Here is a 25,722-nt window from a genome sequence, read left to right on the forward strand (position 1 = left end):
AACCTCCGACAGCACCCGGCGGGCGGGGACGGGGACGGGGACGGGGAGGGGACGACGGCGGCGGCGGCGGCTTCCGGCTTCCTGGCCGTCAAGGCTGGGTTGCTGTCGCAAAGGCACCGTCAAGCGGACCGTACCAGCTCACGACAGCTAGGCGAGGGCTTCGGCCGCAGTGGATGGAACCCTCGGGATTTTTGTCAGGGCGCGTCTGTCATAGCTTCTACGTCATTCCGCAGCCGCCTTTACGGCCATCTTTGTTGGGGGCGAAGCTCCTACAAGGCAATGGTTTTCGCTGCTGTTCCGCCTGCTCGGCATCCCTCCACGTCCACAAGCTATGCTGGAAAAGTACCACGATGAGTCAGAACCAGGGAGTGAGTTTTTCGCCCAAGGGTGCGAACGTGGGCGTGTGTGAGTCGCGCTGGTGACGTCACGGCCGGCGTCCCCGCCATCTTGGCTGTGGGTAGAGAGGCGGAAACTTCGGAAGTTCGGCGAGGTTACGGCTGTCTGGATGCAGAGGCTCTGCGGGCGTGGGCTCTTGCTGAGCCTGGCGGTGGCGGCGGCGGCGGTAATGGCAACGCGGCTAATGGGCTGGTGGCGTCCGCGCGCTAGCTTCCGCCTTTTCATACCGGAGGAGCTGGCTCGCTACCGGGGCGGCCCGGGAGACCCGGGCCTCTATCTGGCGTTGCTCGGCCGCGTCTACGATGTGTCTTCTGGCCGGAGGCACTACGAGCCTGGGGCCCACTATAGCGGCTTCGCAGGTATCGGCGAGGCGGCTGCCGCCTCGGCCTCCTTGTGCGCGACGCCGAATGCGCATCGTTCGTTTGTGCCTTTGTTTATTCCTGTGCTTCCTCTCCCCGTTCATCCGAGCCCCCGGCGGGAGGGTCCCAGCTGCACCCTCCGCCAGCTCCGACCTCTACGCCGCCTCTCATTCCCCTGCGTGACCTACGTTCGAGAAATTGCCTCCTTCCTTTGGTTTGTGACCCATCACCCACCGCCGGAAGTCGGGGGACACCGGCGTGGGCCAGGCCAATGCAGGGGTCCCCAGGTCACGGACATGAGTGAGACCCGTCCCCGCCCTCAGTCCCCTAGCGATTCCAAGCAGCCCCTCAGTATACCCCGATCTGAAGTCAGCGTTTCTTCCTCCGAACTCAGGGGTTTGAGTAGTTCTTGCTTGAAGTTCAGATGCGCTTGCGTTTCTTAGCAATGATGATGAGGTGAGGGCACAGGAGGGTGTGTGTGATCACGTTAACAGGCTTTTCATACTCCGAATAAAGCTGTGCATATGTTAGGCCGCGAAGAACAGTTGTCAGATGTGGTTTATTTTGCCCCCGAGAGGACTGAAAGATGTGACTTGTCCAAAGTCCTCACAGTGAGCACTGTGCGGCATGGACGAGGGCCGCCCGCAGCTGTAACGACCGGGGGACTGACCGTCTCCCGGGCTTACAGGCAGGGGAGAAGCAGGGCGAGTGACCAGGCTGCTGTAACACAGCATTTTCCTTGTTATCTTAGAGGAATTGAGAAACCACCTTTGGTGTTTAAGTGCAAGTCACTTCCCTGTCGCCAGGGAAGACAGAAGCATGACAGAGAAGGAACTGAGTCCCCTGGGTCTTGACAAGCGTCAGCAAAAAGGCCCCCTCCCCCCACGCACACACCCTGAGCTGGAGCTGGGGTCAGGGTGTTTTGCACCTGTCCGTTGAGGGGTCCCACCATAGGCTGCTGCAGCTTCATGGAAGCATGCACAGGGTGGGTGGGCACAAAACCTTCCCTGCGGGCTGCTGTTTCGCTGCTGAATTCCTTCCCGTGTGCCCAGTGTTCATCCGGCATCCATTCACTGACCACTACGCTTCGTCCCACTTAGTGCCTGGTGCCGAGAAGTCAGAGATGTCTCCAGTGTGCTCCCCACCGCCACAGTCTGGCAGAGAAGCCAGTTATGTTTATTGGTTCATTCTGGGGTGGGTGTGTACGTGTGATAAAAGTCACATAAAGTCTGCCCTGCCCTGGTACGTAATTCAGGAAACTTTGACAAACATTATTGTAAGCCCCAAGCGTTTTTATCACCCCACAGAGAAATTCCAAATCCATTAGCAGTTACCCTCATTGCCTCCCCACCACAGTCTCTGGTAACCACTCTCTACTCGATAGATTGGCCTGTTGCAAGCATTTCATATACACCATACACTTGTGCCTGGTTTCATTTAGCATAATGTTTTCAAGGTTCTTCCTTGATGTATTAGCACATATTAGGATTTCATTCCATTTTATGGCTGAATAAGCTTCCATTGTATAAATACATCACCTTTTATCGGGTATTTCAAGAAGTTCATAGAAAATATAATAAAAAGATGAGTTTGTTTTGGTGCAAAAAAAAAATTGAGAGCCATGCATGGTTTTTTAATAATATATTTTTATGTTTTTTGAAGATCTCTGGAATGCACAGATTTCAAAACTTTTTGCACAAAAATAAACTTACCTTTTAATTCCATTTTCCATAAATTTGCTGAAGTACCCTTGTATGTATTAGTTGATGAAGTTTAGGGTTCCTACTTTTGCCAGTTATAAATAATACTGCTGTGAAATTTGTGTATAAGTTTTTGTGTGAACAAATGGTTTCAATTCTCCTGGGTGTATACCTAGGAGGGGAATTCCTAGGTCATATGGTAACCATGCAATGTTACCATGCAATGTCAACTTTTTAGGGTTATTTTCTAAAGTGGCTACACCATTATCATTCTCACCGGGAAAGAATTAGACTACCAGCTTCTCCACAATGTCACCAAAACTTATATTGTCCTTTATTATAACCATACTCGTGGGTTGGAAGTGGGAGCTCACTGGGTCTTGATTATTTGCACTTCCCTAAAGCCTGATAATGTTGAGCATCTTTTCATATGCTTGTCGACCATCTGTCTGCTGTGGAAAAATACCTGTTCAAATTCTTTGTCCATTTTTTTAAAAACAAGTTTGTCTTTTTATTGCTGAATTGTAAGAGTTCTTTATATATTCTGGATACTAGACCCTTATAAAATGTGTTTTTAAAATATTTTCTCCCATTTTGTAGTTTTTTTTTCTTTCTTGATCATGTCATTTGATGTGTGAAAATTTTCTACTTTAATAAGTTCATATCATCTGTCTTTCCCCCCTTTGGCTGTTTGTGCTTTTGGCATGCTAAGAAACCATTGCTCAACCCAGGGTCACAAAGAATTACATGTATGTCTTCTTTTTTTTTTTTTTTAAGAATTATTTTATTTATTTGAAAGAATTAGAGAGAGAGAGAGAGGTCTTTTATCCACTGGTTCACTCCCCAAATGACCACAACGGCCAGAGCTGAGTTGATCTGAAGCCAGGAGCCAGGAGCTTCTTCCAGATCTCCCACATGGGTGCAGGGGCCCAAGAACTTGGGCCATCTTTCACTGCTTTCCCAGGCCATAGCAGAGAGCTGGTTTGGAAGTGGAGCAGCTGGGACTTGAACTGGTGTCTGTATGGGATGTCGGTGCTGCAGGCTGGGGCTTTAACCCACTGTGCCACAGCGCCAGCCCTAACATGTATGTCATCTTCTAAGAATTTTACACTTTAGCTGGCTCTTACAAGTCAATAATTTGAGTTGATTTTTGTTTCTGATGTGGGGTAGGGGTCCAGTTTCATTTTTTTGCATGTTGTCCTATTTGTTGAAAACCCTGTTCTTCCTGTTACTGAACTGCCTTGATACCCTTGCTGAAAATCAGTTGGCTGTAAATGTTTGGACTTCTTCAGTCAGTGTTTATGGGGAATGCACTGAAGATCAAGTACTGTACCAGGTGCCAGGGAATTGGTATGAATGAGTTCGGTGTGTTCTCTTCCCTTATGAAACCTACAGACTATTAGAAAATACAACCAGTAAATGGGTATCGCACAGTTAATGAAATGTTTTTGTAATAAAAGTTAAAAGAAAAACTGATGTCACCAGTGGAGGGAGGAGAGGAAGAGAAGGGAACAGTGAACAGTGAAGAAAGTGGCCGTGCAGGGTTGGCGGCAGCTGGTCCAGGCGCTGTGTGGCATGGAGGAATTTGGACACCGTCACAGGGCAGAGGAAAGCCACTGATGGCTGTTTTTGGCAGTAGAGTGACACAATCAATTTGTGTTTAAAATATCTGCCTAAGGAGTGGGTGTTGTGGCACAGTGGATTAAGCCATCGCCTTGGCTGCCAACATCCGTCTCTGAGGGCTTGGGATTGAGTCCCCTTCCACCTCTGATCCAGTTCCTGCTAACGCGCTTGGGAGGCAGCGGAAAATGGTCCAAATACTTGGGTTCCTGCCACCATCGTGGAAGACCAGAATGGAATTCCTGGCTCCTGGCTCAATCCTGACTGTTGTGGGCATTTGGGAAGTGAACTAAGGAATGGAGGATCTCTCTCCATCTCTCTGTTGCTCTGCCTTTCAAATACACAAACAAAACTTTAAGAAAAATCTGCCTGAGAGATGTATGTGGACTAGGTGGTGGGGTAAGACCTGCCAGGGGTCTGTTGCCGGGGTGCTGATGAGGCGACGGCAGGCCGGGCCTGCTCAGGGGTTTGTGGAGGCGGGAGGACTGACAGCAGAGCTATTTGCTGAGAGAACTGAGGACCCGAGGATGGAGCTACAAGGACCACCGGCCTGGGTCGAGCAGCTGGTGGGCGTTCGCTGAGATAGGTGCTGTGTCCTGGGCTGGGCTTGCAGCTGGGCATTGGTTCCACGTGGAGGTTTGGAAGTTGAGATGTGTATGACAAGTAAGTGATGGGGAGAAGACGCTTGGATATGCGGGTCTGGTTGCTGGGAGAGGTCTGAACTAAAGATGCCAACTCGATGAGCCCCTCGGGCTGGAGACACTAGGGACATGGAGAGGTAGGAGGAGGACCTGGCACGCGGTGTCACGGGAGCCGTTGCTGAAGTGAATGAAAAAATGAGACAGATGCCAGGGAGAGGCTGCCTGTGGTCAGCAGCGTCTGTCACAGAGGAGAGGCCATTCTGTCAGCGGGAGACAGATGTCTGAGTTGCGCACTGCCCATGGCTTACAGTCTAATCTGTTGGGACTGCCCTCCTGCAGGCCGGGACGCCTCCAGAGCATTTGTGACCGGAGACTACTCTGAAGCAGGCCTCGTGGATGACGTCTCTGACTTGTCCTTCTCCGAGATGCTCACGCTGCAAAACTGGCTCTCGTTCTATGAGAAGAATTACGTATTTGTTGGTAGGTAGGCCACAGGTCATTCCTGTGGGTTTCATTGGCTTGCTTTGCAGTTCTTTGTAAGGGGCTGGAATTCTTCAGGGATTAGACTCAAGGTTAAAATATGTAATTTTTTTTTTTTTCTAATTTGAGAGGCAAAGAGAGAGAATGTTACAGTCTGCTAGTTCACTCCCCAAATGCTTGCAGTGGTCAGGGCTGGGCTGGAGCTAAAGCGAAGAGCTAGGAACCCCATCCAGTCTCCCACGTGGGTGGCAGCAACCCAATTACTTGAGCCATCACCTGCTGCCTCCCAGTGTCCGCATTACTAGGAAGCTGGAGTCAGGTATTGAATCCAAGCCTTCTGATGTAGGACTGCGGGTTTCTTCACCACCTCCTTAACCGCTGGGTCAGACGCATGCCCCCTGCTGTGGAATTCCCACTTTAAACCCTGGTAGTGAGTGAGGCAGTGAGCCCCAGAAGTACATGGGTAGGACACCTGTTTCTCTCTCTCTCAATCTTGAGAGAGGATTGCCACGCCGCTTGCTTTGGTCTCAGTTGCACAGAGGCAGTGGTGGCTGGTGCCAGCCTTGAACAGCCAGCCCCAGTAGGGCAGCTCCTTGCCTCACTGCGTTGGGGCTTCTGGCTTCAGCACGCAGCCAGGAAGGCTTGAACTCCTTCAATATGTGTTTTCCTCTGAGGAGAGAGGCCTCCTCCCGAGTGAACTGCTTCCACCCCTATAACACAGGTTACCTCCTCTGAGAACCTCTAGCACTTTTACCAGCCCCACCCACATCCAGCTGGTCCAGGCTGTTTTCATATCATCTAATAGTTTTAAGATGTATTTATCTGAAAGGCAGAGTGACACACAGAGGATGAGATCTGCCATTCCCTGGTTCATTCCCAAATGGCCACAATGGCTGGGACTGGGCCAGGCCAAAGCCAGGAGCTGGTGACTCCATCCGGGTCTCTCACATCGGTGGCAGCGGCCCAAGCACCCAGGCCATCTTCTGTTGCTTTCTCAGGCCATTAGCAGGGAGCTGGATCAGCAGTGGAGCAGCTGGAAAACTCACTTGCTGCGCCCCAGTGCTGGCCCCATATCATCTAACGTGTACAGTGCACTCCCAGTCCCCACCTGGTCCCTTGCTGGCCTGTGTTGCCCTGATCGGCAGCACACCTTCTCTTATTTTCCTTAGTGTGCCCAGCTCCTTGCTGAGGCCATCGAAAGAACTCATCTCTGTCTATCTGCGCTTCAGAGCGCGTGGCTGTCCCCTGTCTCCAGGAGGTCACCGAATCAGCATTGAAACACTACTGGGAAAAGAAAGCCCAACACAAAGGAAGAGGAATGGAGTCCCATGAGGAAGGCCAAACACTTCGTACTGAGATTTGGGGAGCAAACTGGAAGTGTTTGGTGTGTGGGGTGAGGCAAGTGAAATAATCTCACTAGAACAAAGCTAAAGTGTTCGGGGAGGGTGGGGAACTAGGGTTGGAAATGCAGATTTGAGTTCAAGTAAGGACCTCTCTGAATGCCACCATGGATAAGTTCCAGTTCCAGGCCTTCTGGGGCCCGGGAAGGCTGAGCACAGCTTTTGCCTTCTGTTAGCGTGTCCTGAAGGCTGGAGGCCATGCCCGGCTCTTCCAGGTCCCCAGAAACCTGCAGGGTGTTGGGAATGAAGGCTTGTTGTTTTTTTCTATTGATTTATTTATGCATGCATACATACATACATACAGGTAGAGTTATAGACAGTGAGAGAGAGAGACAGAGAGAAAGGTCTTCCTTCTGTTGATTCACTCCCCAAATGGCTGCAACGGCCGCCACTGCGCCGATCTGAAGCCAGGAGCCAGATGCTTCTTCCTGGTCCCCATGCGGGTGCAGGGGCCCAAGGATTTGGGCCATCCTCCACTGCCTTCCCGGGCCACAGCAGAGAGCTAGACTGAAAGAGGAGCGACTAGGATAGAATCTAGCGCCCCAGCTGGGACTAGGACCCAGTGCCCATATGGGATGCCGGTGCCACAGCGGAGGATTAACCAAGTGAGCCACGGCGCCAGCCCCAAGGGAATGAAGGCTTGTTGTAAGAGTATATACTGTTGGGGGCCGGCACAGTAACATAGTGGGTAAAGCCACCACCTGCAGTGCCAGCATCCCATATGGGTGCCAGTTCAAGTCCTGGCTGCTTCACTTCTGACCCAGCTCTCTGCTATGGCCTGGGAAAGCAGCAGAAGATGGCCCAAGCATTTGGGCCCCTGCACCCATGTGGGAGACATGGAAGAAGCACCTGGCTCCTGGCTTTGGATCAACCCAGCTCCAGCCGTTGCAGCCATTTGAGGAGTGAACTAGCAGATGGAAGACCTCTTTCTCTCTTTCTTCCTCTCTCTCTCTTTATGCCTCAGCCTCTCTGTAACTCTGCCTTTCAAATAAATAAATAAATCTTTAAAAAAAAATCTTTTAAAAAAAGATTTATTTATTTATTTGAAAGGCAGAGTTACAGACAGTGAGAGAGACAGACAGAGAGAAAGGTCTTCCTTCCGTTGGTTCACTCCCCAAATGCCCGCCACGGCCAGTGCGCTGTGGCCGGCGCGCTGTGCTGATCCGAAGGCAGGATCCAGGTGCTTCCTCCTGGTCTCCCATGCGGGTGCAGGGGCCCAAGCACTTGGGCCATCTTCTGCTGCTATCCCAGGCCACAGAAGAGAGTTGGACTGCAAGAGGAGCAGCCAGGACTAGAACCGGCGCCCATGTGGGATGCTGGCACTGCAGGCAGAGGATTAACCTAGTATGCCACGGTGCTGGCCCTAATAAATAAATCTTAAAAAAAAAAAAAAAAAAAGTTGGCACTGAGGTAAAGTCTGGAAGCTATCTTGGCAGCCACACCTCAGGCCTCAAGAGAAAATGAGATGCTTTTGTTGTGCTCTGGGTATAGAATTGGCTTGGGGGTCCAGCCCTTGGTGACGGCCACTCCCATGACACAACTTCACGACTGCTTCCCTGTAGCCTGTACCACTGCTGTCCTCTCTTTGGGACTCACTGAATGCAGGGCTGCTGCATAGTGGGCAGCTGTCCAGACAGCACGTGCATTGCAGGCGTGCAGCTAGGGCCCTGCGCCCTTCCCTGATTCAGCGGACAAGGATTTAGAACGATGCTGGGTCCTAAGCTGTTTTGAGTGCTGGGCCTCACTCTTGGAGAGACGTATCATAAACAAGGAAATGGTTCCGAAAACTCCAGACAGGACTGTGAATAAAACTGATGTGCTACGTGTTTAGGGGCGTGTGGCACCTTAAGAGCAGATGGTAGCTAAGCTGGGAGCTGGCAGCCTCCTGGGAGCCTGGGGAAGCTTTCCGGGCTGAGGGCAGAGTGAGGCCTGGGTGGGGAGCAGTGAAGCATGGTCCAGGAACGGAAAGGAAATCGCAGTGCTGGAGCCTCGGGTACGAAACGAGGGCGTGGCCTGACAAGGCTGAGGAGGCGCACAGAAGTGAAATGGTACCCAAGAGGCCTAGTTGGAATTCTGCTTTGGGGCTGGCACTGTGGCACAACAGATTAAACTGCCGTCTGCAGCACCAGCATCCCATATGGGTGCCAGTTCGAGTCCCAGCTGCTCCACTTCGGATCCAGCTCTCTGCTAATGTGCCTGAGAAAGCAGTGGGGGATGGCCCAGATGCTTGGGCCCCTAAACCCACATTGGATACCTGGAAGAACCTCCTGGCTTTAGCCTGGCCCATCCCTGGCCATTGAGGCCATTTGGGGAGTGAACCAACAGATGGAAGATCTCACTGTGTTTCTCTCTCTCTCTCTCTTTAATTTTGACTTATAAACAAATAAATCTTTTATAAAAATCTGTGTTTCATTCACATGCTTTGGGACATCTTCAGACATGGACTTGACATGATAGGATTCCAGTTTGTTTTCAAAGTTTTACTTATTTGAGAGAGAGAGAAATTGATCTTCCATCCTCTGATTTACTCCCCAAATGCCCACAACAGCCAGGGCTAGACCAGGCCAAAGCCAGGGGCTGGGAATTCCACCTTAGTCCCCAACACAGGTGGCAGGGACCCAAGCACTTGGACCACATTCCACTGCCTCCCAGGTACATTAGCAGGGCTCCACTGGCAGCGTGCTCCAGTGTAGTGATGAGAAGGATGCTCTGGTACCCCTCTGGCGCACCGCAGCCCCGGGAGGGGACACCCTTGTCTGGGGTCTGGTAGGATGCTGCGAGACTTGGCATGCATGACAGCTGACGCCCCTCCAGTCCCTAATGAACCAGGGCCAGCCAGCCACTGGAACACTGAAGTCAGACACCTGGGGACCTTGAACTTCACTGCCCCTGCCCAAGGAGCTACGCGTGTGTCACACCTCACTCCCACTGTGTTCTCACCACAGGAAGGGTGATAGGACGCTTCTACAGTGAGGATGGGCAGCCCACCCCAGAGCTGACTCACGTAGAAGCCATGATCACCAAAGGCTTGGAGGCCAATAAACAGGAGTGGAAGGAGAAGCAGAAGTTCCCGCCATGCAACACCGAGTGGAGTGCAGTCAGGGGCAGCCGGTTCTGGTGTTCCCAACACAGGTACACGAGCTTCCCACCCCTCTCCCAGCCCAGACTCCCAGGCCCTCCCTGTGCACCATCCACAGAACCCAGGAATTAAGCCAGGGGACTGGTTGAGAACTCAGGTGCTGTGCACCAGGGATTCTCTGCTGCAGAGAACTCAGAAAGTTCCCTGTGGCAAACAGCTGTGTGACAGCATCGGCTCTGAGAACCCCCTGCCCCACTGCTTAAGACCTGGGGACCAGAAGGTGCCAGCACCGCTTCGTGCCTGCCTTGGCCTGTGTGGCCATCCACAGACCTTGATTTCCTGTTTTTATTTTTATTTTTTTTTTAAGATTTATTTTATTTGAAAGGCAGAGTGACAGAGATGGAAAGAAAAAGATCTTCCATCAACTGGTTCACTCCCCAAATGGCCACAATGGCTGGGCCTGGGCCAGGCTGAAGTCAGGAGCCTGGAGCTCCATCCAGGTCTCCCACATGGGTGGCAGGGGTCCAAGCACTTGGGCTGTCCTCTGCCGTTTTCCAGGTGCATTAGCAAGTTGCTGGATGGGAAGCAGGGCAGCCAGACTGCAGCCATCACTGTGATACAGGATGCTGGCATCACAGGCAGTACTTAACCTGCTGCATCAGTCACTCCTGCCTGCGGGGCCTGGGGAGGTGGGAGGGACCCACGCCCTCCTGGTGCCTTACCTTGAGAGTACTGTGGCTCCTGAGAGTCCAGGCAGTGTGAGCCACATGGAAACATCCTTTGATGTCGGGATAAAGGGAGGTGAGCCGGGCTAGGAGTGATGCCTGGGATCCAGGGGGGTTAGGCAGCTGAAGACAGTTCCTGTCCTGGTCATCAAGCCAGGCTAGGCTGGAACTTCAGCCTGAGTCCCTTGGATTTCCTGTCGCTCTGTTAAGGGATGAAGGAAGCCAGAAGCTGGCCCCTGAAGGGCCTCACGGCAAGGTGGCAGGAGTCTGCTCCTGCTAACAGGAGCCGGGCCTCACCCCTAGGGCCACACTCTGCCTCCATGCCCTCCTCCTCCACTCACTCACTGCGAGAGCAGGCAGGCCCACGCATCCCTCACATTGCCTCCGCCTTCATTTGGGGGAGCAGCGGGGAGGAGAGCCCCATCTTCCCTGGCCACCCATTTGGAACAGACACCTCCTGTGTCCTGTGTCTGAGCTGGTAGCTACCTGTCAGGAGGTGTGCCACCCCCCACCCCAGGCCTGTGTAGATGCTGTCCTCCCGCCCACAGCCCTCTGCCTGACCAGCCCCTCCCAGATCCTCCCCCAGAGCCCTTGGGGCCCTGTCCCTGTGCCTCAGCCCCGTGGGTGGTTCTCCACTCACAGGTGTGTGTGTCTGGATGGTTCCCAACCGGGCGGAAGTGGCTCTGATGCAGGTTACCCTGCCTCAGGCTCTCTGCAGCCTCCATGAGGCTTCAGTTACCTAAATCCCATTTTCCTTTGGTGAGGCCTGTGAGTCTGAAAGGCCACGGCTGGTGCCCTGACACATGGGTCTCTGCCCAGGATAGGAGGTTACTCCACCTGTGTAGGGTCTCTGAAGCCTGGAGACACCAAGGACTGGCCCCTTGCAGGGCCCCAGGCCACGAGCTTCCCAGAACAGCCTGAGCCAGCTGGCCTCAGCTGAGGGCCCCCGACGTGCTATCTCAGTTGCCCAGTCCCCACCAGGTGCCCTAGGATCAAGTCCCAGCCTGCCCTGGGAGGTGCAAGGGAAGAGATGAGACCCAGCAGGGTGGGAAGTGCCTAGGGAGGGCCAGGGCAGGGCTGAGGGTGGGCTCCGCCCTCTGCCTGGAGAAGGGGTGTTGGTGTGGTGCCAGGGCAGCTGGGGCGGTTGGGGGAGAGCACGGAGGCCCCGAGGCTGAACACTGCAGACGCTGCCCCCGCACAACACCAAGACGGCCGGAGGAGCCGCTCTGCTTTTCCTAAGGCCTGGCTTGCCCCTTCCGCCTCTGGCTCCCGCTTTCTGAGTTGCCACCTTTAAGAAGTCTTCTTTCCTTGTGCTCTTAGCGGAGGGGTGAGCAGAGACTGGATTGGTGTCCCCAGGAAGCTGTATAAGCCAGGGGCCAAGGAGCCCCACTGCGTGTGTGTGAGAACCACCGGCCCCCCCAGTGAGCAGATGCTGGACAACCCCACCCACAGAAATCGTGGGGACCTGGACCACCCTGGCCTGCAGGAGTACCCAGGCTGCCCACCTCTGGCCATCACGTGCTTCTTCCCACTCTGAGTTGGCGCCCTCTGATAAAACATGGAGAACCCTGCCTAGAGATGCCCTGGGCGTGGCTCCTGGCGTGGAACAGGAGGCCCTGGGAGGACTGGTCACTCTGCAGACATACTCGGCCTCCTCCCCGCGGTGTGCCTTTCTGCTGAGCGGCGCAGGAGCTGGGCAGCGGGACTGGGCGCCTCCTGGATGCGCTCCCCTGGGGCCACTTGCCATCTTCCTTCAGAACCCCGCCAAGATGGCCACGTTGGATAACTGACCATCACGGGAGGTCTGTGCTGCCTTCCCATAGGCTGCCTGCCCCTGCTGCTGGCCTGGGCCCTGCCAGGCGAGAGGGGGTCACATTCTTCCCCAGCCAGCGAGCAGAAACAGCAGGTGTCCCCCAAAGCCTTGAGGCCGCAGGGCACCCTGGCTGGATTCCCCGCTGGCTACACCTGTGACTCTAGCTCTTATGACCTTTCTCATAAGGAAGACCATGCTAAGGCAACGTGAATAAATCACCAGAAGTCCACTGGGTGGACAGGCCCTCCAGCGAGGGCTGCTGACACGGGCAGGCTCATGGTGGACGTGGAGCGCCTGAACGACGATGTCCAGCAACGATGCTGCCCCTCGTTCAGACCCTTATCAGATGGGCTTGTCTTCAAAGGGAGAAGTCTGCGTTTTGAGCCAGAGGTGGTTCTGCGGCTCACACGAGGTAAATGGAGAGCAGCACGTCAGGTGTGGAACCAGACGGTTCCCACTTCCGGTGGCTGGGCTGGAGGTGTGGGACGTGTCTCCTACCCATACCCTGGAGTTCTCAAGTAGAGGGGTGGAGGGCTATCCCTTTATTTACTTATTTAAAATGAAGGGAATTCCTATTTTTGCCCCTCAGTTTATTTATTTGAAAGGCATACAGAAAGCTGAGATCCTCCATCTGCTGGTTCACTCCCCAGATGGCCACAATGGCCAGAGCTGGACCAGGCTGAACCCAGGAGCCAGGAACTCTACTAGGGTCTCTCATGTGGGAGGCAGGGGCCCAAGCATGTGGGCCATCTCTGCTTTCCCACGTGCATTACCAGGGTGCTGGATCGGAAGTGGAGCAGCCAGCACTCACGGGGTGCCGGCAGTGCAGACAGCAGCTTAACCCACTGTGCCACGATGCGGACTGTGTTCAGCTGTCGCCTAAGCCTTCATCGCTGCCCCTCTTCTGTCTTTAAGTATCCCTTATGCTTCCTCCACCCTCTTCGTCAGTATCACCAACAGCTTTCCAGATTCACTGGCCAGTCCCTCCACTGGTGGCTGGACGCCCCTGGCCCACGCTGTTCTTAACCTGGTTCCGGCTCATGGCTGCTTCTGCCACCCCAGGGCCTTCCTCACCTCTAACCTCTCCCTGCTCATTCCTCCCACTTCATAGATAAAATGTTCCCCCTTAACACCTCTAGTTCTTTGTAGCTGCCCTGTGTACCTCCTACCACAGATGGCCCTCAAACACTTGGGCCGCCCTCCCCTGCCTTTCTCAGGCCACCAGCAGGGAGCTGGATCAGGAAGTTGAGCAGCCAAGACATGACCCAGGTGGCAGCTTAACCCACTCTGTCACGGTGCCAGCCCCCACCGGCTTAGCCTCCCCCATCTCTGCGGTTCAGCCTCCCTGCCAACAGCGGGACACGTCCTGCCTGTCGCTCCCCCTCTTCGTGGAGGAACGACACAGGACCCTGTGCTGTTCTTTCGTCTGCTCGGCCCTTCCCGGGTTTGCTGCTGGTTCTTCCCGGGTTGGCTACTGACCCTTCCACCTCCGTGGAAGGGTGGTTCCCCCTGCCACATTCCCCACTTCCGCAGGGGAGCGGCACACCGCCAGCCGGCTCTCTCGGGGGCTGCACAGGTGTTCCCCTTAGATGTTCCCCTTAGATGTTCCTGGTGCATGTTGTCTCTCTCCTCCTTTATAGTCCTCCTATGCCAATCCCAACTCTGCTACCCACACGCCGAGTACGCTGCTCTCCTCCAATCAGGAGCAGGTCCTACAGTTTATTGGTTGAACTGGAGGCAGCTGCGTAGAAGCTGTTTCTCCCTTCTCAGTGCCATATTGTGGGAGAGCAGATGCATAGAATAAGTCCTAATTCCAGTAACAGTCTAGTCCGAGTTGCTCCCCACACTGCCCTGGCAGCTCCTGTGGTTGCTTCGATTCTCCCCTCCATCTCTTGTACGGGACCCCGTTTACCACGAGGTCCTCCCTAAAAGCTCCCCTTGGGCTGGTCCTCATCTCCCTTCTCTGGCCATTCCTTCTCGGCCTTCCTGAAGCTCTGCCCGCCACACACTCCTCCTGTTGGCTTTTCCCTCCTTCCTCAGCACCTGGCCTGCCCACCTGCTACTCCAGGCAGCTCTCCAAGGCGGTCCTGGCCTTCTGTCTTCATCTTCCCCTCCAGCGGGCCTCCCACTTCTCCACCGGTGGCACCACTGTCCGCAGTGCACCACCGAGCAGGCAATCCCATGTCCCCGGCAGCCAAGTCCAGGCCACCCCACCTCCGGGTTCCCTCCTTTCCGTCCCCTGTCAGCAGTGCTGCACTCTGAGCGAGGCTGTCGTGTCCCACCTGCAATGCTGCACTCCAGCGAGGCATCGTCCTAAGGCTCCTGGGGGCTGCCTCTCTGTGAGGGTCAAGTCCCAGCTCTTAAGCCCCTGGGCGGAGGATGCCCTTCCATGGCCGCCCCTCCTTTCCCACAGGCTCTTAGGCCGCTCTGTCAGTCCACCTCCCAGGTCCTGAGACTGCAGCCCCCCCCCCCCCCCCCCCGCCCACAGCTGCGTCCCGAGGCCCGTTCCCTCAGTTGGGGCAGCACTTTGTGTTCGCTCCTCAGGGTCCTTCACAGTGGGGGTTTTTTTCTTCTTCTTCTTTTAAAGATTTGGGGCCAGCACTATGATGTAGTAGGTAAAGCTGCCACCTGCCCATGTGGGCACTGGTTCCAGTCCTGGCTGCTCCACTTCTGATCCAGCTCTCTGCTGTGGCCTGGGAAAGCAGCAGATGGCCCAAGTCATTGAGCTCCTGCACCCACATGGGAGACCTGGAAGAAGCACCCAGCTCCTGGCTTTGGATTGGCGCGCAGCACCAGCCGTTGCGTACGCGCGTCTACTCTTACTGTGGCATGAGGAGCTGAGGCCCAGGCTCCCCGACTCCTGCCTCAGTGTCCTTTGCTGCTCTGTACTACTGTGGGTGAACGCCCAGCCTACCTGCACCAGTCGTGACCGGGACTGTTCACCTAAGGATGACAACTGCAGTGACTTGAAGGCCTGGAGTTCAGTGACTGAGGCTTCCGCCAATGACCCTAACTAGAAACTAGTCATTGCCACTGTGCTGGCCAACGGCCAGGGCAGTCTCTGACCTCAAGGAGCTCATAGTGTGGTGGAGTAAACCCTGGTTGGAGCACCCAGAGGCCATTCTTGAAGCAGAAATTCAGGGATGGTGTGCAGGCCAGCTCCAGAGACGTCCAGGCCCTTGCCAACAGACAAGGAGCAAGACGGAGCTTGCCGTCACTGCGGCCAGGTGCACACTCGGCAGTGCCTAGAGGGGCCCGGGCTCGCTGCAGACCCTCAGCCGGCCTCGGGAGCTGCTCAGTCCCTTGCTTGATGAGAATCCATTTTCTCTTCGGTGCTAACACTTTAGGGGAGTCAAAGGACTCAGCAAGCATGGGCATCACTGTGAAGTCAAAGGCTTCCCACAGAGGTGGCCTGGGGCAAATCTGTGGAGGGGTGGGCGCCACAGACAGTGCATCCAAGGCTGAGCCTGCAGTCAGACCGCTCGTGGAAGGGCAGGGAGAAGAAAACCGACACCTGTTGGGCGACTGTGCCAGGAGCTTTGTTCTCACTTCATGCCCGTGCTGGCCCGGGGAGGTCTGACGGAGCCCTGTCAGGACAGCGCTGAGCTTCCCCCAGCTCTGAGCTCTGCCACACCAGGGAGTAGTGGCCAAGCAAAGGCTGGACCTCCGGAAGGACTCGCCACAGCTGCCTGTGCATCCCGAACTGCTGCTGAGGAGCCGGAGCTGGGGTTCTGCCTCCGCCCCGCACCCCCATGCCTTGCACGCTTTCTCTAGGAAAAGCTACTCCCTGAAAACTCGGGCCCGCAGACCAGCGTGGGGCTGCGCTGCTCAGGAAGCGGCACGTCAGAGGAAGGTCGCGGGCTGCACCCCACCCTTGAGAGCACTTCATAGTGCCAGGACAGACACCGCGGATCCTCTTCGGTTGCTCCTAGCTAACAGCCAGGGAGCTGGTTTCCAGGTCTTTGGCGAATGGAGGCCTCAGGGCACCAAGACTCTGCATCTGCAAGCTCCAGCCTGGGCCAAGGGCCCAGCAGCCGCAGCAGCTGCTTCTCCGCTCACCGTCCGTCTGAGAACTCTGAACCCAGATTCACTCACTCACTGGGAGTTGTCTGTTTTTGTTTAATATGTTGATTTTAATGCTTACCGGTACTTCTGCATTAGCAGTGACTACAAATATCTTATTAAAAGTCTCCACTTTAAATGCCCAATTTTGCCTCATTTTATTACAAGGAATTGTTACAGAAAATGCAAATACCAGTACTGGAAAAATATACATTCCATTCCATGGACTCCACGCAAACACTGCTGTTAAGCGCCGTGGTCCCTCAAGATGCATCCCCGCACACCAAACACCACTCTGACTGGCTGCGGGCTGCACAGGTCAACCCTGTGTGCGCCCACAGCTGCTGCCCGGCCCTGCACGTCTGCCCACCCGGCGTGCAGTGACTCAGGACTCCCTAGCTACGGAAGACCACCGCTGTCAGGTCTAACAGGTTAGTATGCTATTTATGCCGCACAGAGGACGTGCACACCAGGGATCTCCGAGAAAGTCTTTAAGGCATCTTGAACTTCTGGAATTGAAGTGTTTACTTTATTCCTTGTCAATACGCTCCACAAAGTGAGCCTGGGGCTTCCAGATCCCTGCCTGCGAGTGGGAGCTCCAGCGCTTTGGGAGGTTCTCGTGGGCTTGTCGGGGGAAACTGAGTCTCTGTGATGGAAGCGTCACGTGTACTTGCTCCTGCTCTGCCACCTGGGCGGCTGCCTTTCAGGTCTACACATCACACAGTTCAAAAGTGTTCTTTTTCTCCAGATAAAGGACACCTGGGTGGAGGTAGAGGCCCGCCTCCCTCCCAAGACCTCCCCTCCACTCCACGCTCACGGCCACATTAGTGCGGCGACGGCTCAGGACCACAGGTGTGGGACAGTTGTTGGGAAGACCTGTGGACCCACATGCACGCTGGGCTCCACGCAGGGACCGCTCAGGGAGAAGAGTGAGGAAGCTGAACGGGGTGGTCAGAACGACTCGGGCTCTGAGGTAGAGGACTACAGGTCATGTGGACCGCACTCATTGGAGAGAATGTGGCAGGTAACCAAGCAACCTAATCCAGACTCAACTACTGGTAATTGGGCTGACGACGCACAGGCAAGAACTTCAGATGTAACACTAACACGTCACGTAGTGAGACACCACTGAACGACAGCTGGAAACCAGAGTCCTACGTGTAGGCACTTAAGTTTGTGGGACGTCAGTGTGTTCGAGGATCAGAACTTCATTTAACCAATTCAATCTCATCAGCAGTCAGTGGCTGGGACTCCGTCTTTAAAGGGAAAGGCCTGTTAGGAGGGCACAGAGGAGCGGGAGGCAGTGCAGAATCAAATTTGGCCCAACAGCGCTGACTGGCGCGCAAGTCCCGTCTCAGAGAAGTTGATTCTTCCTGCGCTACGCACTGACAGCTGGCAGCGTTCCAAAGGAGTAAAACAGCTTTGGCTACCAGTACTTAGGCTGCTGATTAAAACTGCCCGAGGACAGCTAGGCAGTGTGGTGGTCAAGTCTTGATGGCATGGAGCGCACGGAGGGGACTCGGAGTGTGCCGAGGCCCGGCCAGGGCAGTGACGGGCGAGTCCACCCCGGGTGCCACTCGGGGAGCTTCAGCGGGGGCGGGAGAGTTCCTAAGACTGGAGACACTCCTTCACATCTGCCTGAAAGCACCCTGACGCCAACGCAGGATGTAAGAAACGTTTTCCCAGTCCGTGCTGCTCAGTACCATCGCTGTCTGCACGCTGCAGACACAGAAGTGCGAATCCACACTCACACGTGATCCTCAGGTGTTCCGTGCAATGAGGCAAGGCGCGAACACTGGCCTCCTCCCTGACTGGATTCCACCCTCCCTCATCCGCAGGGAGCGGGAGGAGAACGAGCAGGTAGGTACTGCGCACCTCAGTTCCCGTCTGAACCACGAGACTCCTACTCTACAGGACCGAGCTACCTAAGACCAATTCCTGTGGCCTTTCCACACGACAGAAAGTGGAAACTGATCGCATGCCTCGTGGGACCAAGTGTTTGCCAAGATTGGTTGTTTTTCTATAAAAATTCTATGTGACTTACGTCACAGCCCCCGCCCGGGGGGGAGGGGCTCTGCTAATTACTCTGCTTTTAAACGTACACAAGCTCATATTGACATAGAAAGCAGGTATATCTTATAAATCACAGAATTACATCGAAAAGTAGCACTCTGATCTATCAGCTCATTTTACACATATTTAGGCAACAGAAATATCAATGTACGACAGTGTGGAGGACACACCACTATCCAAGACAGAAAGAAACAAACCAAAAACACAGGCTATTGCAAACAAAAAGTTAGTCCCTTTTATGCATGAATCCATATTTCATTAATGCCAAAAATGTAGTGGTTATTAAATGTCTTAAAAAATCAGTATGTATGATTCAGATTATTAATCTCTGAGTATAACTAACAAATTATTTATCTCAGAGTTTGTTTTTAAGAAAAGCATTGGTAAAAGTTTCTCACTGTGCATTTTTAAAAACTGGCCAAACCTTCAACAGAAATCAAACACTTCAGGGTTCACGTGCGTCCTAGCAGCGGCTAGGCCCAGCAAGTTCTGGAGGCCTGTCAGCAGCCAAGCCCGAGTTCCCACAGGGGCTGAGCACGCTTGGCCAGGGCTGTCGGCTGCTGCCTCTTACAGCGTGAGAGGGGAGGTGTCAGCAAGAACCACGTGTGTCAAGGAGACGCGGCCCACAAGCCTCCAGCCTGAGGCTGCAGATGCCCCGGCACTGAAGTCTTCCCTACCCCCTCCTCCTCGCCTGCTCCAGAAGACACCGCAGGGGTCTTCCCTTTAAGATCAGTGTGAGCTGAGGTCCAGTCCAAGCTGAGCGTTAGAATCGCAGGTGCAAGGACGGGTGGGGCTGTTTCTGAATATGGATTTTTAAGTTGGGGTCACCAATGATGCAGCTATGTAAAAAGTGCAGCACAATCAAAGTGCATTTCCTCCACCACTCCACCGGCAGAGTGGCCGAGGACTCGGGGGGCAGCGAGACCAGGGAAGGAGACAGCGCCTGGAGATGTCTGGCTGCCCAGCCGCACCTGACACCTCATTCGCAGGAACACCGGTAAAGCTTTCAGTTGTTAAGGCCACAATTTTTTAGCTCTCATCTTTGAACCCTGTTTAGAAAGATTTCACCTTTTTAAAAGGGGTAGCTCACTAAAAAATACAGCTTAGCTTAAAAAACAAAAAAAGACTCCAGGGCAGAGGGTCCTATTTCCCTCGAAAACACTGTGCAGAAAAGCCCCCAGCCACCAGGCCCAGAGGAGAGCCAGCTCTCGGTAAGCCGCCAGCTTCCACTGTTAGGCCCCGCCTGGGGCGGCAGCCAGGAGGAAGACGTTATGGACGCTCGGAGATGCACACTAGGCTGCTAGAAGGGAGCGTGGGCTCAGTGTCGTTGGATGCTGCTAGCAGGATGGGTCTCACTTCTGTCACATTCACCACTGAGGCTACATGGCCTGGTCCAACCGTGACACTGAGTGAGTTTGGTCGCAGTCTGACACACTGACAGTCATACCGAATCATCTGAGATGGGGTCACGCCGTGGTCCTCAGCTGTCCAGTCTATTGCTGCAGGAGGATGACGCCAGCTCCTGCTCTGGGTGGGGGCGGGCTGGTGAGCAGAGCAGCTGCTGGGGAGGGGCGGAGGGCATGGCCCGGACCCTCCCGGGGGCTCACTAAGAGACCCCACCCAGAGTCAGCACGTCAAAGCAAATGTTGCAAACACGCACGGGCTTGTTGAGATCGAACTTTATAATGGGAATCTCCTTGGTCGAGCATTTATGGCACAGAAGACGTCCGCAGTGACGACTGTGGGAGCAAAGAAAGAAGCGTGAGGGCAGGCTGTGAGCGCCTGTGCCAGCCGCCAGCATGGCTGTCAGTCCACGGAGAAAACAGAACTCCAGCCATGACCGAGTTAAAGTGATACTGAAGAAGACATGTTTCAAAGATCACGAGCAGCTCAATGCTAACAGAAGAACTGCTTGGTTCGAATGGGAACAGCTCGGCAGTTCTCAGCAGGAAGCCCAGCGATGAGGGCGCCCTGGGACTCCAGCAGGAAGGCCGCCAGCCTGCGCCCCCCCGCCGCTCCATGTGGTCAAGTTCCGCCCAGGAGAGTCGGGGTTCTGGCAGGCTCATGCTTATCATGGAAAAAGGCAGAAGCAGTGACACGAGAAGTCCCCTCGGGCTCTTACCAGTGATGCTTGCGAGTCGTGACGCCAAACTTGGCGGTGCACTCGTAGCAGTTGGAGCCATCGCACCACGGAGGCTCCTTGGACAGCATATCTGCAACACACAGGAGGGGCCCGGTCCTGTCAGCCGGCCTGCACTGGGTGAGACAGCTCAGAGGGAGCAGCAGCCCAGAGCGCCAGGAGGGATGAGGGAGCACTCTAGCTGGCTCACGGAGAACAGCAAGGTGGCCGTGAAGAGCCAGCGCCGCCCGCAGACGCGGCTGGAAGGCAGTGACGTTTTGGGGGCGCAGCAGCAGTGTGTGGGGGACTCACAGAGTGGGGGCAGCTGGAGGGCGCAGACTACGCAGCCACAGGGAACACAGAGGAGGGGACCAAGACGAGAACCCAAGCAGCAGGATCTTTAGGACGTGGTGACTGAATAAGGGGCGGGATGTGTGAGGCAGGCAGGGGGTGGGGGTGGGGGTGGGGGTGGGGGCAGGAAGGAGACGCGGGTAGCTCCTGACTCCCGGCTGCGTGTGCGGCGGGCCCTGCGGTGGCGGGACAGGCGAAGGGCGAGAACTGCTGCAGCGAGCAGCTGCACTTGCGCGTCTCGGCCGGCGGCCAGCAGCGCAGTCTCCGCTCTGACGGCCCGCCAGGCACTGCTCTCACCGCTCTCTGCGCCGAAGCAGACGAACTCACGGGACGGGAGCGCGAGTCTCAGCCACGCACGCGTACCTGTGCCACCTGCACTGCGAGCCCTGCGCTCTAATGCTGGCTCCACCACGAACCAGCCGCACAGATCACCTGGCTACAGTGGTTTCTGACTCATTTCTGTGCCTGTTTGTCTTCCTGGGTGACAAAATGGCACAGGCAGGCAAAGGTACCCGAGGCCTTCGGATTCTTTCTGTGGGGAGGGGGAAGACTTGCAAACATGAAATCCTCAAGAGTAAGGCGCTGGCAGGGGCACGGCGAGTTAAGCCACCTCCTCGGACGCCAGCATCCCATATCAGAGTGCGGGTTCGTGTTGTGGCTGCTATGCTTCCAATCCAACTCCCTGCTAGTGTGCCTGGGAAGGCAGTCGAAAATGGCCCTTTGGCCCTGCCACCCATGTGGAAGACTCAGAAGGAGTTCCTGGTTCTTGGCTTCTGCCGGACCCAGCCCCAGCCGTTGTGGCCACCTGGGGAGCAAACAAGCGGAATAGAAGGAAGCTCTCTTTCTCTCTCTTTTTTTTTTTTTTGACAAGCAGAGTTAGAGAGAGAGACAGAGAGAAAGGTCTTCCATTTTCCGTTGGTTCATCCCCCAAATGGCCACTACGGCCGGCGCTGCGCAATCCGAAGGCAGGAGCCCAGGTGCTTCCTCCTGGTCTCCCATGGGGTGCAGGGCCCAAGCACTTGGGCCATCCTCCACTGCACTCCCTGGCCACAGCAGAGAGCTGGCCTGGAAGAGGAGCAACCAGGACAGAATCCGGAGGATTAGCCTAGTAAGCCGTGGCATCAGCCCTGCTCTCTTTCTTATTCTACCTTTCAGATGAATGAATCAATCTTAAATAAATAAAGAGACCAGGGCACTCATGCCTGCGGCGGAGAAGCGGGGCTGGCGGGGGACTGAAAGGGAGGTCATTTAGGAGGCTGCAGATGGGAGCCGTCAAAGGCAGGCTGCTGCAGGAGGCATGGTTGAGTGCTCTGCTTGGAGCTTGTGGATTTCTGGAAGGTTCGGGGAACACGAGAAGCTGACAAGGGCCCCAAGGCAGAGTGCTCTGGAGTCTGCTCAGAGCGGCTGCCCGGCACTGCTCAGGGGCCCTCTGCGCGTTCACAGTGCCATCACGTCCGCGATGGGGCCTGGAGACGCATGCAGATGACTAGCAGGGAAGGAGACGTGCACGGAGGGCAGCGGCAGGCCACTCACCTAACAGTCGGAACAGAAGCTGCTTGGTGGCGACCTGGTAGTTGAAAATGTTGACTCCCTGGTTGTTATTCACCCCGAGGCGGGCCCCAGCCCGGACAATGGCGCGGCACAAGTTGGCGTTCCCTTTCATGTACGCTAAGAGGAGCACTGTGAAAGATAGCCACAGCTGGGGCGACTTCCCGCCAAGCAGGTCGCCAGGCAGAACACTCATTAGCAACATGGCCCGAGGCTGTGGAGAGCGCCCTCCCCAGGGGACCACAGCGTGCTGCCCAGCTAGAGCAGCAGGCTCGCCCCTTCCTGTGCAGATCTGTGGCTCCAAGAGAACGGAGGTGAGGACCTGACACGGAGGGAAAGAGGCCGATTCCTTAGTTGCCTTCCCCTGGCATAAAAGGAAAACAAAGTTCTACCTACTTAGTGTACCTCAGCCTACAGATCTGTGAGCTGTGTATACTGAGAAGATAACAGTGCGAGGAACATGTTCCAGAAAGTCCTCCCACCCAGTGGCGCCTCCCCTGTGCACAGGTGCAGGCCCAGTGGGAACCGAGCTCTGGCCAGGCCCTCCCCTGGCCTTCCCTACTTTCTTACAGCCAACTGTGGCTCCCCACCGCTCACCTACCAGAACCTCTACCTAAAATCTTCCATTTTTACTCAAAATGACGCACTAAGATGAAGGTAATTATACCACGAAATGAGGAAACGGGCGTGGAAAGGTTAGCAAGTTTAGCCTGTCACCCTGCTGCAGTGTGACAGAAGCAGGCATCTGAAGCCAGTTTGGCAAATGGCCAGCCCGAACGTGGTGCCCCGGCCCTCTCCTGCCTGGTTACCAACACCTGGGAAGTGATGCCCCCACGCGTGCTGGCCCTGCAGCTCACCCCCAGAGCTGACTCCTCTGATGCTCGGGTTCATCACTGCCAACTAAACAGCAGGCTTGTGTATGAAGGCCAAGAACTGGCCGATGAAATACTTGGTCCCGTAGTGGCTGCATGTCTACCGCAGGCCAGGGAAGCCGGGTCTGGCCTGAGGGCGAACGAGTGCGAAAACAGCGGCAGCCAAGGCTCTCCGAGAGAACCACGTGCTGGGGACAAGGCAGACCAGGTTTCCATGCTGGAAACCGAGGCCCCGGCTATGCGCATGGCTTCCCTCACAGGGCTAGTATGAGTGTCCCACCAGAAGATGAAGGCTCCACAAATGAGCATGGAGACCGTGGGTACCTAGAGCAGAATTCCGAGAGCCCTGTCGGCCAGGCTCCTCAGCCGGGGTCAGCGCGTGTCTGCAGTGTGCTGCCTCTTCAAAGCACGTCAACCCATACTGAAACACGGCCCCTCCTGTGACTCCCCTGGGGGGCAATTCTGTTTTCTCTGCTGGAATTTGGGAGCTTGGGTAGGGCCCCAGGAGACCGGACGAAAGGCAGATGAGGGCGCTGAAAACAGTGGGATGGGCCTGTTTGGACATGGGTCTGGCTGCACGCTGTGCATGGTGGCCCTGCTCAGCCATTCCAGTCCATCACAGAGACGCAGTGTGCCAACTGCTCTCAGATAATGACAGAAGTGCCCGGGCTCTTGTTGTTCCAGGAGGCAAGGCACCAAGTGAGACACCTCATCCCGTACCTGTGTTTCCTTCTGCATCTGGCTTATCCAGAGGATACTCGGGCATGCACTCCAGGAAGAGATCAAAGATGGCTGCCGCGTTCTCTTTGCCGTATTGCCCCAAAATGTGCAGCGGTGACTGGCCTCTGTTAAACAAGTTGCAAAGTTGAGTGGGTACGCAGCAAATATTGCCATGGCCGTCATACCCGGAAGAAAGGACACAAAACAGGTCACACAGGTTTTCCTAAAAAGTGGTCTGGTCAGGGTGCCAAGAAGAGCTTGTCAAGTGCTGTAGTGGCGGGTTCTGCAGCCCACCCCTGGGGCTGACGCAGGCACCTGCGACCACCAGCTCTGGGCAACAGGCCTGGTGATGTGCAGCCCTGGTCCCTGCACAGCTCCAGACACACTCACCTGAGATTAAAGGCTTCGGCGTCCACTGTGCACTCTGTGAGGAGAACCCGGATGTTGTTGAGCCGTCCGTGCGTGACGGCAAGATGAAGAGCTGGGGAGTAAATCCTCTTAGTGCGCACGCTCAGAGGGACACGCGGGAAAACCGCCACTGCTCGCCCTCCCAAACCTCCCTCGAACAGCAGGGCTGCTCGCTGGCACGGCCGAGCTTCTCAGCGTGCACCACACCCCAAGCAGGAGTCGCGGCTCCAACGGCAGGAGCCTCCGCTTCCTGCTCTCAGTCGGCCTCTCCCGAGAAGCCCGCATCAGGCTGAGGACAGCTCGGCAGCAGGCTGGCTGCACGGCCAAGGGAGGCCAAGGGCACTCCCGGTGCAGCTCTGCTCCTGGAAGAGCCCGTCTCCCCAAAGGGCCGCAGGGCGCCCCACCCGGCGCGCACGGGCTGCCTGAGGCGTGGCCGCGAGTTACCGTTGTTCCCGTTCTCGTCCACAGCGGCGAAGTCGACTCCGTTCTCCAGGAGCACGGAGCAGATGGTGGGCAGGTCCTGCTGGGCGGCAAGGTGGAGGGCGGTCTGGCGGTGCTTGTTCAGTTCATTCACCTTGGCTCCTGCAAGAAGCTGTTGAAGTCCATTCCGTGAGCGGCTTCTCTCGCAAGTCAAGGCGCCCCTTGAGGGGCCCCACTCCGCTGGCTGAGACGGCGCAGAAGGAGCCTCAGAGAGCCGTGGAGGGCACAGGGCAGCAAGCCCCGGGCCGTCAGCCAGCCGCTCTCTGGCTTCGGCGTGAGCGACTGCATCGCGGGCAGTGATGCTCACTGCGCTCTAAGTAGGAGGGCCGCTGCTTGTGACTGTGAAAGCCAGCGGGATAAAGGACTCGACACTCAGACAACAGGACACGGAGCCAGGAAGGGGAGAAACACACATGGACTACCACGGAAAGACGTCAACGGTACAGTAAGTTAAAAAGAAACAGGCAAGGTTTGGAGACAGCTAGAAATAGGTCCCCCCCCCCCCACACACACAAGACACACACACAGAGACATAGGTATGTGAACACAGAAGCAGACACGGGTTTCAAAGATGTTTAAAAACCTAACAGTTGTGTGCTTCCTATCAGTGTTTCAGTCAACAGTGGGCCACGACCGTGACAGTGGTCCCAGGATGACACTGGCAGTGACAGCCATCTTAGCTGGCCTGAGCGTACCCAGATGCTCTGTCACCAGGGCACACGTGAGGACAGTCAGGGGTGAGAGGGCGGCACCGCTCTGTGCCCTAAGTTTGTCCACAATGGGCATGTACTGTTTCATATTATTTTTTTAAAGAACACAAAGAGCTACAGACTGCAGGCAAGAGAATTTTTAAACAATATCTTGTCTTTTCACATA

General features: G+C 55.5%; 2 protein-coding genes across 15 annotated transcripts in view; one reads left to right on the plus strand and one right to left on the minus strand.

The window, feature by feature from the left end:
* The first annotated feature begins 87 nt into the window (after nucleotides 1-87).
* Nucleotides 88-16,417, plus strand: CYB5D2 (cytochrome b5 domain containing 2). Of its 13 annotated transcripts, none has more exons than XR_016224245.1 (5): nucleotides 103-387; nucleotides 5,056-5,196; nucleotides 9,542-9,728; nucleotides 11,721-12,625; nucleotides 14,801-16,417. XR_016224245.1 is itself a non-coding variant. In XM_089318237.1 (4 exons), exons 1-4 carry the CDS (start codon nucleotides 174-176, stop codon nucleotides 14,823-14,825), a joined length of 567 nt encoding a protein of 188 aa, XP_089174363.1. In that variant the 5' UTR covers nucleotides 88-173; the 3' UTR covers nucleotides 14,826-16,417. The 13 variants fall into 13 exon arrangements, 7 of the variants coding, with proteins under 7 accessions (XP_089174363.1, XP_089174365.1, XP_089174362.1 ...); XR_011383631.2 differs by having other exon boundaries at nucleotides 172-368; XR_519247.5 differs by having other exon boundaries at nucleotides 248-755.
* Nucleotides 16,409-25,722, minus strand: part of ANKFY1 (ankyrin repeat and FYVE domain containing 1) — a 76,950-nt gene continuing 67,636 nt past the window's right edge. For both annotated transcript variants that reach the window (XM_070061246.2, XM_070061248.2), the window contains 6 exons: nucleotides 24,811-24,958; nucleotides 24,349-24,439; nucleotides 23,959-24,083; nucleotides 22,352-22,498; nucleotides 20,471-20,561; nucleotides 16,409-20,087 (listed from right to left, as the gene is read on the minus strand). In XM_070061246.2, the coding sequence (XP_069917347.1) occupies nucleotides 19,955-20,087; nucleotides 20,471-20,561; nucleotides 22,352-22,498; nucleotides 23,959-24,083; nucleotides 24,349-24,439; nucleotides 24,811-24,958 (735 nt within the window). In that variant the 3' untranslated portion in view covers nucleotides 16,409-19,954. The remainder of the gene's footprint in view (nucleotides 20,088-20,470; nucleotides 20,562-22,351; nucleotides 22,499-23,958; nucleotides 24,084-24,348; nucleotides 24,440-24,810; nucleotides 24,959-25,722) is intronic.

This window comes from Oryctolagus cuniculus, chromosome 17, assembly GCF_051225735.1.
Source record: "Oryctolagus cuniculus isolate XC-2025 breed Fujian yellow rabbit chromosome 17, ASM5122573v1, whole genome shotgun sequence".
In the NCBI taxonomy this organism is placed as follows: domain Eukaryota; kingdom Metazoa; phylum Chordata; class Mammalia; order Lagomorpha; family Leporidae; genus Oryctolagus; species Oryctolagus cuniculus.